General features: G+C 45.4%; 2 protein-coding genes across 3 annotated transcripts in view; both read right to left on the bottom strand.

Annotated features, from left to right (window-relative positions):
• LOC311317766 (plastin-3-like) overlaps positions 1-2,561 on the bottom strand; it is a gene marked incomplete at both ends in the record, with an annotated part of 8,967 nt that extends 6,406 nt beyond the window's left edge. For both annotated transcript variants that reach the window (XM_084448875.1, XM_084448874.1), the window contains 5 exons: positions 62-143; positions 345-477; positions 1,811-1,940; positions 2,054-2,205; positions 2,501-2,561. In XM_084448875.1, the coding sequence (XP_084305001.1) occupies positions 62-143; positions 345-477; positions 1,811-1,940; positions 2,054-2,205; positions 2,501-2,561 (558 nt within the window). The remainder of the gene's footprint in view (positions 1-61; positions 144-344; positions 478-1,810; positions 1,941-2,053; positions 2,206-2,500) is intronic.
• Positions 2,562-5,655: 3,094 nt separating this feature from the next.
• magt1 (magnesium transporter 1) lies at positions 5,656-10,817 on the bottom strand. Its single transcript, XM_084448879.1, has 10 exons — positions 10,694-10,817; positions 10,088-10,257; positions 9,885-10,002; positions 9,539-9,679; positions 9,254-9,394; positions 8,991-9,080; positions 8,848-8,911; positions 8,598-8,672; positions 7,122-7,212; positions 5,656-7,018 (listed from the first exon to the last, which is right to left on the bottom strand). The coding sequence occupies exons 1-10, from the start codon at positions 10,778-10,780 to the stop codon at positions 7,003-7,005; spliced, it is 993 nt and encodes a 330-aa protein (XP_084305005.1). The 5' UTR covers positions 10,781-10,817; the 3' UTR covers positions 5,656-7,002.
• Positions 10,818-11,886: the final 1,069 nt, after the last annotated feature.

The following is an 11,886-nucleotide window of genomic DNA, read 5'->3' as shown; positions in this document are numbered from 1 at the left end:
GTATGAGTGAGTTACTGTACCTGTGTGACTAACCAACCCTGCTGTATGACTGCTAACTAACCTGTGTGGTGAACGGCGTCAGTTTCTTCTTGTTAATGGTTCTCTCGTCTATGGTGTCAGGAACCGACAGGTTAATCATTTTACTGCAGAAGAACAGGAGAGTTAGAGACCAGTCAGAGGAGAGAGCAGAGAGGAAAGAGAGGAGAGGCCAGAGAGGAAAGAGATCACAGTCAGAGAGGAGAGACAATAGAGGAGAGGAGAGACCAGACAGCAGAGGAGAGAGCAGAGAGAGGAAAGAGCACAGAGGACAGAGACCAGAGTCAGAGAGGAGACACCAGCCTCACCACAGCACAATGCCGTCCCCCACAGCAGTGAACAGGGCGTCGGTGTTGGGGTCCATGGGCAGGACATGTTGGCAGTCTGGATCCTTCTCCAGAGCAGAGTTGATCCAGTTGGTGAAGGCATAGCGCTCCTCCTCTGAAACACACACAGTCACACAACCCATCAGTGTACCACAGCACACACAGCTTTATTACTGGCGTACATATCCCTCATCCCTGTGTATCGAAATGTAGGCTGGACTTCACTGAATTATGATACAACACTGGTACCTGTTCCTATAGAAGGCATTGGCACTCAATCTACGATCATAACTCACATCACTACTAAACTGGAAATATTCAGCCATCACAACAAGATCATGGATCCTAGAACTAGAGGCGGAGTCGTGCCAAATACTGTCCGGTTGCCAACATGTGTCCAGGTGATGTAATCGCCCCCCCCCCCCCCCCCCCCCGGTATACCAACGTGACGTGCTAGCGTTGCTACTGCTGAGTAGCGCTCGCTTTACTGGGCTAGCTTCAAAATGCATGTGCAGTCCGCGTACATAGTAGCTAAATCTGTCCATGGAAAAATGATTGATCTTAGTTACAAGATTGAGCTAGCCAGGCAGTTTTGTGTTTGAGTTGAGATACAAAGTATTGTTTTTTGTGTACAAAGCAATATGCATTATGTACTCCTGGACATATATACTTGTATAGTTATACTGTATATTTCTACAGACAATGTATGCAGGTCCATATGCATCTTATTCTATACTGCACAGTCACTGTACATATGGCTGCACAGTCACTGTACATATGGATGCACTTCGTCCCTGATATCCCTTTGTATGCTGCTGCCCCCCCCCCCTTATCTAGTGTCTTTTTTTGTTACTCTGTATCCAGTGTTTCCAAACTTTCTGTAATTTTCAATGCTGAAACGCCAAATGTCCCCCCATGGGTATCAATAAAGTCTTATCTTATCTTAAATGAGCTGTGTCTAGCAACCCCAGTGGTGGGCTCTGGTACATCTCAAGGGACAGACAAACGGTTGGGCAGAGACCATTTTAATAACCCCCTCCGATTTCATGAGGAATTCAGAATCATATCCAAAGTAAACTGAAACTGGACCTCTTTGTAACGCATATCCATTTTCAAACATTGATTGCTGAGGAGTTTGAAGATGCTTGTACATGTTTTATTTGATTTATTTTGTTTGCTTTATTCTTTTCTCATGTAAATTGTTGTTTTGGGTCAGTGTAGGTAATTGTATCCCTTTGAGACTCCCATCATAAATAAAGGTTCAATAAAAATGAATCAAACACACTGAGGCAAAGACAGACACACACTGACGTCATACAGCAACGCACACACCTGAGACTGTGGATCAGCCACCAGCTCTATCCTGTACCTGCCCCTCCAGGCCAAGGCTGGATGTCTGCGCCATTGTCTGGGAACCTCCCGCTTTCTTCACAAACACACCCACTGACCTGAGAACGAGTGCTGTGTTCCCTCACTGGAGAGCTCACTGGTTCCCCTTATGGCCAGGATTCCTTCCTTCCTGTTGATGGCCTTGCGGAAGCTCTGGGCGATGTTATCACTCTTCAGCTCATGGAAGATCTGCACCAAACATACACAGAGAGCACAGGTTGGGGTCAGTCTGTGGTTAGGGTTTAGGCCTCAGGGTCAGGGTTAGGGTTAGGGTTAGGCTAGGGTTGTATGGCTGCACCCACCGAGATGAACTCATCAAAGCTGATCTGGTTGTCTTTGTTGCGGTCAAGTTTCTGGATGATCTCTCGGATTTTGTATCCCGGCAATGGCAAGTTAGCCTCTTTGAACAGGTCAGTCAGCTCAGTGTCACAGATGAAGCCATTACTGTTGATATCTGGTGAGGGAGATGGAGAGGGAGAGGGAGAGGGAGAGGGAGAGGGAGAGGGAGAGGGAGAGGGAGAGGGAGAGGGAGAGAGTATAAGAAAGAAAGAGAAAAGGAGAGATGGAAGGAGAGATTATATCTGTTTGAACCGTATCCATCCACAAATAGGACAGGACACTACTTCACATTTACTGTAGAGCTTTCACAAATGCACATGTGCCTTTTAGCAGACCTAGTGAAATGCACTTTGAAGAAGCATGATTTGACAAGCTCTAGCCCTAGCCCTGACCCATGACCCCACACTCACCTACTTTCCCGAAGGCCTCCCTCAGTTCCTCCAGCTCCTCGTTTGAGATCTTTCCTGCCATCTCTCTTTATCACAAGCAGCAGCCCTGCAGTGTGGACAGAGAGGACATGAAGGCTGCCTGCCTGGAGCTCGCTAGATCACAGGACGGTCTCACAAGGCTACTTGCTTGGCACCTGACCGCACAAGTCCTTCTTTCAACTCAAAGGACAACTGTTTCTATACATCCTGTCCTGACCAATCATGGCCAAGCTTCAAACAGCTCTGGCCCACAGGGACGACCACACCCACAAACTAACTACAGCAAAGCATGATGTGTCAAATTATGTAGTATGCCGTTAGCCTATTAATGCTATATGAAAACGTGTAAGAATAAATCTCTCAATATAACGGTATCAATAGCCTATGGATGATACATCATTTGATGGCAGTAGATCTAGAGGCCTTTATCACTTGACTGAAGATGTTAACCAGGCTGTTGTGTTCTGCAATCAGTGACTGATTGGTTAGGGTTCCGCATGATCCAAATCAGAGCACACGTCATTAATTCCTCACTGTACGGCCAGTCCCACGGCGGCGGACGCAGCCTACAATAAAAAAAAACGCCTCTCAGCTAAATCTCATTATAGGCTACAGCTCTACTGGGACGCTCTCTATTAGGTGATAAACTGACACTCTCCAAACCGCAGTAAGCAGGCGGAATGAGCACTGAGACGGGAAGCAAGCAACCGGACAGATATTGTCTTATGTCCGAAAGATGTTTCAATAAAAACTGGGGAAAAAAAACTTAAAGAAAAGAGCTCACGCACAAAAGAAAAACAATGAGCTAAAAAGGATGAGAAACTCAGACACCGACAACAATCGCAACTCGGGAGTAGGCTCCTGCCGGGGGAGTCAGGAAATCTCGGTGTCATTGTTGCTTAGACTAGACTACGTTACTGTATTAGATAAACTGACGTTTTTTTCGGATATTACGCATGTGATGCAGTGTGTATCAGCCAAGAAACAAAGCACACAATAAATCAATTGTCATAACTAATCAATTGTCATAACTAAGGCTAATATAGCGGCGCGTTCTCAGTCCTACCGAACTCAACAGTGGTGTATTTAGTAGAACATCCGTAGAGGACTTGTATCCAGACGACCAGTCACTAGACCTCAGCCCCTCAATGTCCCGTAGACTCACATCCTCGACTGATGCCCCGCCCCGCCCCTCCCTGCTGCGGCCTCATCATAGGCTGCTGGTTTCACCCGCTACCTGTCAGTGCTGAACCTGGATCTGGTGAATATTCCCTAATCAACATTCTTTAGGGGACCCGCGGAATGGTTGCATAGGAGATTTTTGGAAGCCAAAATGGCTGCAAAGTTGTTGCTTTTCCTGTATCTTGAGTGGTAATATACAAAACAGTGAGTGAGTTGAACAGATAGCTTGTAGCTTCAATCCGTGTTTGATAGCCTACATTAATCTACAATGTGCTGTAGCAGGTTACCTTACAGCTCATACATTCGAGTTCTCGGCTGATCACCTGGGGCACCTAAAGAGGCCTTGTAGGTTAGATGCTGCAGTTAAGAGGCCTGGTTTAGAGACCGGGGTTAGAGGCTGGGGTTCAGAGACCTGGGTTAGAGTCTGGGGATAGAGGCCGGGGTTAGAGGCCTAGGTTAGAAGCCTGTGTTAGAGGCCTGGGTTACAGGCCTAGGTTAGAGTCAGAGTGACAGTTTATTCTGCTGCTTGTCCTCACATGCCTGGCAGCTCTGCAGGGCATATACGCCCCTCATACTCTGACCTGTTCATTCTTGTCAATCTGTAAATTCCACAGTCTTGTATGAGACGGTAGCTATGTTATTTCACCCTAACATCCCATCCTGTCTGTCTGGAATGGAGGATCTCTGCAGGTAGCTAATAAAACTGCTCATGTGTTTTAGTTGAACATTGTACAGTAGACTAGTAGCCTAGTGGGAACTCTGAGTGCATCTGTGTTTTGTCAACACAAGTTGACAAGCTCTGAATAGTGTGTGTGTGTGTGTGTGTGTGTGTATGTTTGTGTGTGTGTGTGTGTGTGTGTGTGTGTGTGTGTGTGTGTGTGTGTGCCCATTGTTGAATCCCAACACGATAAGGGAAATGCCTTAAACACACGCTCCTCTGACTCACACAGCCCTTCCTGTCTGCTCCTTGAGCCTCCTCTTCTCCTCTCCTCTCCTGCTCCTCCGGTCCTCCTCCAGACTCAATACACACAACTATTTAATAATATACACAATATACACACACAGAGATGCTCTTCAGCCAGCATTATTGATTGGATGCTTTTTAAAGCACAGACACACACGCATGCGCACACGCCCACACAGACACAGACACTGTATTATGGACCTTTAGCAGAAGGAATCAGAGTTGTCTTGTCCACTGGGGCCCTGGTCAATGGTGAAGGAAGAACCACGATGGAGACATCTTCACTCATATCTTCACTCATATCAGGTCATCAGTGCTGAAACAAACATTGCTCATCAACTCTGGAAATACACTTCTAATCATAAGATAGATAGAAGACTAATGAATGTTTGGGTGTGTTCCGGTGGTCTTAAAACATTATATAGATATAGGGAAGGCTTTTTGAGGTGTGTGTGTGTGTGTGTGTGTGTGTGTGTGTGTGTGTGTGTGTGTGTGTGTCGCAGTCAAAGAGAGGCTAGGTCGTGGTGGTCTGAATCCCAGAGGCCAGACTCTTTTGAGGGAAACAATGCAATGACTGCAGGGACACACCCATCTCCTCAGCCTGCATGGCCTTATATGGTCATACAGCCAGCTCCTGGACTGATTGGTTGATTTAGGTTCTAGAGTTCTGATTCTGTGGCACACATACACACACCTGTTCAGACACAGAAACACACTATAAACATTCCATTCACCTGTAAGACACACACACGCATACACACACACATACACACACACGCACGCACACACGCATGCTCTCTGCGTCATACATGTATCTCATTCACAAGGTGATGCGGCCAAAGTATTGTTCCTATGGCAAACCTTGGTAAAACTGGCAGCACAATCTCCTTAACATTCCCCACACATCTGGGAACCCTTCTCCACACCTCCATGCAGTTCTAAAACCGTTCTCTTCAGACACAGAAACACAGATGAGATCCACAGAGGTTAAGGCACTTTATTCATCACCTGAGACACAGGCCCGTTATTACAGGAAACAGATGATCCTGAAAAGTTACATGTCAGTACGGCAGACACTAACATAACAGTTACATGTCAGTACGGCAGACACTAACATAACAGTTACATGTCAGTATGGCAGACACTAACATAACAGTTACATGTCAGTACTGCAGACACTAACATAACAGTTACATGTCAGTATGGCAGACACTAACATAACAGTTACATGTCAGTACTGCAGACACTAACATAACAGTTACATGTCAGTACTGCAGACACTAACATAACAATTACATGTCAGTACTGCAGACACTAACATAACAATTACATGTCAGTACTGGGCTACAGACACTAACAAAGCTTTGTCACCATTAAGTTCGAGAGGACAGGGTGTACGGAGAAGAGTAGCCCCTTTCAGGACTACCGCTGTCCCTACAGTCCCTTGTCCCTTCATAGACCAGCTGTCCTAAAAAGAATCAACAAAGTGTCACAGAGAAATTTCAAAGATACTCACTCACTCACTCAAGGCTGGGTTTTGAACACTTGGAATTGCTAATAAACACTGCTAATAATAATGTATCTTATTCGACTTCTGGCAAACTGCCTTTTCTAAAAAATGGTCCGTCTTCTTCAGCGGTGGCACTAGCGAGGACAGAGACTGCAGGGCGCACCACCAATAACAAATGCGAAAGAAGACCGTTTTTTAGGCAATGCAGTTTGCCAGAAGTCAAATAAGATACATTAAACATGTTTATTAGCAATTCTCAGCATTCAAAACCCAGCACCGGTTAAGGTGAAACCTTAGGCCAGCTGGTCTATGGAGGGACAAGGGACAGTGGTAGCTCGTTCGATGGCTGGACCTAACAGTTCTGAAAAGGGCTAGGAGGGGTCAGGTCTAGGATGGAAGTGGGGTTGGGGGAGGTGGAGAGTGTAAGACCAAGGGGGGTAAGATGTGGGAAGTATCACTGAGGTAGAACACATCCCAGTCCAGTAACGTCTCTCCTCTCCTTCACACTGTACTGGCTGATTGTCTGACTGGTGTGAATGACTGGTGTGACTGGTCAGTACATACAGTAGGGAACCACAGGACAAAGCCACAGTCCAGGTCTTAAATGCACACTGCCAGGACCTGACTGGTGTGAATGGCCATTTTATACAAATTATTGTATAATTAAATTATTATTTAATGGCAATATACAAACCTCTCAAGTAGAAAAAAAATACCAGAGTGAGAGAAATACTGGTTTGTTTGTACATCAAGGCACTTCCTGATTGGACAAACAACACCTCTACGGTGTTTCTTCTCTAGCACCTATTGGCCGATGTCCTCCAACTCTTAACTCATCAGGAAGCTGCAACAGATAGACAGGAGGGAATTAGAGACCTCTTATAGCACTCAAATATATGGGAACCTTTAGGCCCATCTATGGTTACTGTAGGAGTGTCTATGGTTACCTGTAGGGGTATCCGTGGTACTTGGCTCTGAAGATGGACAGCAGCCAACTAAAGAACAGCATTACCAGACCAATCCCAGCAACACACATGACTGGGTGAGAAAAGCAACAGAGGAAGGATTTAGAAAAACTCTCTTGGCTAATGAGAGATGAGGGTATTAAGGAAGATGTGCAAAAACACATTTTGTTGATGCAGGTCACTATATAAAGACTTTGTAAGCAAAGGCTATAAGAAGTTACTGGAGACTTGTCTGCCTGTAGTTTGAAAGGTGCCAGTCTACTGGCCATTAAGTGGCCTCTCAACAGTTTTGCTCTCTACATTTTCTCCCAAGGTACTCAGAGCACTGTTAAGAGGCCGCCCCCACAAACTTTCTATCCAGTGACACTTTAATAACCAGCCTAACCCTAAAACCCGCGGTATACTTGCTGTTTAACGACGCGTACGTGTAGACAAGCGCTTATTTTGCGGCGTGTTAATTTCTCAGGACCTGCACAGCCAACAGTCAAAAGGAATGCCAGAGATGTGTGGTGGACATCTTTTGTACGTGTACACGCACATAAAGCAAGTATGCTGTGGGCTTTAGCCTGTAGTAACCATCCTAACTCTAACCACGTATTAAGCAGCCTAATACTAAACCTGTAACAACCAGCCTAGCCATAACCCTGTATTAACCAACCTAACCATAACCTGTACTAACCAGCCTTACCCTGTAATAACCAGCCTAACCATAGCCAAGCCTTCCAATTGCCGGGTTGTTTCCTGTAATGTTTTTATCTTGATAGTGAATGTCTTAGGATAACTGAAGATTCTAAATATTGATGTATTGTAAATATTGTTGATTGTGCTGTTGCCACTAAACGAAGGATGTCACTTCCTGTTCTCTGAACACTGATGAAGGGCTGAAACGTATCTGTCTGTAGACAAGCTGCATTGAAAGATTAAAAGGTATCTTAATTTTTAATTGTCGTGTGTTTGGAACCTGCATCCTGCTCCGATAGATACCCCTGTGTTCCGATAGATACCCCTGTGTTCCGATAGATACCCCTGTGTCTGATGTAGCATGTCCGTAGAATATTCTCTATCCTATGATGCTTTTAGCCTCTCTCACTCTGAAATGTAATTTAATGAAATGTATTGCTTTATAAATGTTCTTAGCCGGTAGACAAACATACTCCAGGAGCTTGCTCGCCTTGTTGAGAGGGGTCAGGGAAGAATTTTTACAGCTCACTTATCTGGCCCCCGGGTGAATACTGTTTTTTTGCTTCCCTCTGGAATATGTAGAGAGTGGGTCGTATGCCCACCTCCCTTGTTCTCTGTAAAGCGCATTGTGTTGCCTCTGGGTATGAAATGCGCTATACAAATAAAGCTTTGATTGATTGATTGATTGGAACCTGCATCCCAAGAACGGATTTATCTGTTCAGTTGAACATGCAATTCTCCATTGTATGTGAGTGTTTGTGAGCAATCTGGACATACTCTTTCTCTTGCCGATGTCCAGATCAGATGTAGCTGCCTCATGCAACAGCACCATCCCCATGGTAATAGCAGAGTCTGAGAAAAAGGTTAAGGGTCAAAAATGGGCTGTGTATGTATGTATGTATGCATGCATGTATGTATGTATGTACGTGTGTGTCTGTGTGTGTGTGTGTGTGTGTGTGTGTGTGTGTGTGTGTGTGTGTGTGTGTGTGTGCGCGTATGTGTGTGTGTTGAGGCAATGAAAGGATACTGAACAGCAGAACGATGTGGGTCTCTGCCACAAATTGGGCCTGGCTGCTTCCATGGATGTAGCTCTGGAACAAGACACAAAGAGACTTAACAAACAAACAAACAAACAGACACACGCACACAAATGAACACACAAGGCCTCACCACTTGTCCAGTGTTGGGGTTCTTGTGGGCGTAAGGGGGCCCGCGGATGTGATTCCACATCTGTCCTGACGTCATGATCAGAACAAAGCACTAAAACACACACACACACACACACACACACACACACACACACACACACACACACACACACACACACACACACACACACACACACACACAAAATTAGACAGGGAATCAACTGTTTGAATGTGGAGGGAAGGTTCCCAGGGCAGCAAAGGGTGAGGGATCAGGGTGAGGGTTACCAGGGCAGAGAAGGCCCAGACGTTCTTATTGAAGAGGAACTCCAGATTGTTGCGTCGAAGGTAGGCCAGCCCTCCAATCACGGCCAGCAGGAAGCCCAACATCAGAGGCCCTGCGTAGTTAGGAGGCCGAATCACCCTGATCTACACACACAAGCACAAGCACGCAAGCACGCACACACACGCACACGGTAAGAGATTAACATTATTCCATTCAAAATACACTAAACTTTTTTTAAGAACATAAAAATCGATTCTCAGACCCAGAGCTGGCTGACGTAGTCTTACGTGTACGTCAGTGCGGTCTGCAACCCAGCGGGCCAGCTGCTCGGCAGCGAAGCCCCGAACCTGCAACTCGTACGTGTCACTGCGTTTCGGCTTGCCCTTGGCTGGGAAGTGGATGAAGGTCGGAGCAGAGTTCATGTTGAGCTGTAACAAAACCCCAGGTACAATAACTCACTGGTACTGGTAACTACTACAACTGTCAGGTTAATACAGTACTACTGGAAAACTACTGCTACTATAGTGCTGCTGCTGCTATTACTACTACTACTGCGAAACTGCTACCATGCTACCATCATGTCAGTGTTGTGTTGTGTATTGATATTCGATCCTGTATGAGGCTGATCTTCACCATTTGGAAGACATCAGAACCTTCATCAAAATCCACAGCTACGAAGAAGACCTTGTTGGTGAAGGCACTGGAGTAACGCCAGGAGTTGGCAAGCACCTGAAACTCCTCATCTGCCTGCCTGCAAACACACAAAGCAACTCAGTAATACACACACATGCACAATCTTATACACTAATACACACAGCAACCCACCCCCTCTTCACCTGCAGACTCCACACTGCCTTTGAGGCTGCAGAGCTGTGAACATGATGACGACGGAGAAGTTGCGAGGAGGGGCCTTCACGAACCGACGGAACTTGTCCCCGTTCATGCGGATGACGGATCGTTTACCGGCCCAATCCATCATCTGACCCACCTTCTCCGAGAGCAGGGTCTGGGGGAGGAACACAGGTTAGTACAAGACAGGGAGGGCATGGGTGCTACTCACATCGTGAGTTGGAAAGAGTTGGCAAAACATGGTCAACTAAGTCTGCAAACGTTACAAAAGCCTAAAAACTAGCTGAAGCAATGATGTTGTCTGCTAGAAGGTTAGCTAACGTTAGGTCCGGAGTTAGCTATACATTAACATCCCACCAACTAGCTAACGTGCGTTAGCTAACTAAACACCCAGAAAACGAGGGATTGTGTGTTCTCAGGTTAACATTACACCATGAGGTACCATCTCACTTTCACTGTGCATGCCTGATAGTTATAAGTCAAAGCTACAAAGCTCCACTAACGTTAGCTAACATTAGCTATCTTCGTCACACCGATTAAAATCCTCCATTGAATTGAACGTTAAGTCACCAATCTCCTTGAGACCAACATACCTCCCTTTTCTTCTGTCCAATTGAGGGAAGTCCATTGAAAATCAGGACCAGCAAAAGTGAATACAAAAGTTTAGTAAACATTTCCATCCTAGCTAAGTTAAAGTTACTTCCCTGACTGACACTACTGCCTTCTCGTATGAAGCCCTGTCAGATGGCTATTGGTTGATTTCCAGCCCTGTCAGATGGCTATTGGTTGATTTCCAGCCCTGTCAGATGGCTATTGGTTGATTTCCAGCCCTGTCAGATGGCTATTGGTTGATTTCCAGCCCTGTCAGATGGCTATTGGTTGATTTCCAGCCCTGTCAGATGGCTATTGGTTGATTTCCAGCCCTGTCAGATGGCTATTGGTTGATTTCCAGCCCTGTCAGATGGCTATTGGTTGATTTCCAGCCCTGTCAGATGGCTATTGGTTGATTTCCAGCCCTGTCAGATGGCTATTGGTTGATTTCCAGCCAATTGCCGCCCGTTATGGAGCGACTGGTGGTCTGTAGAGTTGAGGACTGTCAACCATGGCTGTCAACAGAAGAGGGCAGCAAAGATGAAGGAGAAACTGAAGCATCTCTAGGCTACTTGAAATACTTTCAGCGTTTGCCTGAGTACATACCTGGATGTCAGGTGGGTAGAATTCGTTTTTTGGGGATCAGTTATTGGTTTTATTTAGAACTCTCTTTTAAATTAACTTTGGAGAAATGTGTTTGGAAACGTTTTGAATGTTTGTGGGACACAACATTCATCTCTCTCAGACTACCTTTCTCATCCCTGATGTAGACTGAAAAATTGTCAGTGGAGCAGCATCATCTATGCGCTGATCCCTAGGCTACAAGAGACTACTCTCAAAAGCAAAAAATAAGCAATTTTACGATTTAATGAAGCTGCTTTTTTTTCTTCCAATTAGACTAGCCTACTTGTAACACCATTAGGCTATTTATTATAATTGAAGTGAATATCATGTAGCCTACATGCCGTATTCAATTGTAGCCCTACCAAAATAAATGATCGGTCAAAATTAGTAAGACATGAACTAAAAGTGATTGGCACATGTTTTATTTAAGTCCCTTCATATTAATGTCAGGTTATTACATACATTCTTACAACAGATATTCATGGTGTCATGTTTCGCTTGAAGGGGTGTTGTGCAGAATTTCTTTTCTGTTTTGAGGTTTAGGGTAAAGGTTTGGGAACCACTGGAGGAC

The sequence above is a fragment of the Borostomias antarcticus genome (assembly GCF_949987555.1).
Source record: "Borostomias antarcticus genome assembly, chromosome: 14".
Lineage (NCBI taxonomy): Eukaryota > Metazoa > Chordata > Actinopteri > Stomiiformes > Stomiidae > Borostomias > Borostomias antarcticus.
Note: the sequence above shows the minus strand (reverse complement) of the source record. Positions and strands in the feature narration are given on the sequence as shown.

What these genes read in the sequence shown, in the direction of transcription:
- magt1 (XM_084448879.1), bottom strand. Translation starts at nt 10,780, where the DNA reads ATGGAAATGTTTACTAAACTTTTGTATTCACTTTTGCTGGTCCTGATT. An exon ending in ACCCCAACACTGGACAAGTG is followed by an intron (nt 8,912 to 8,990) that starts GTGAGGCCTTGT and finishes GTCTTGTTCCAG; the next exon opens with AGCTACATCCATGGAAGCAG. An exon ending in CCACATCGTTCTGCTGTTCA is followed by an intron (nt 8,673 to 8,847) that starts GTATCCTTTCAT and finishes CCTTTTTCTCAG; the next exon opens with ACTCTGCTATTACCATGGGG.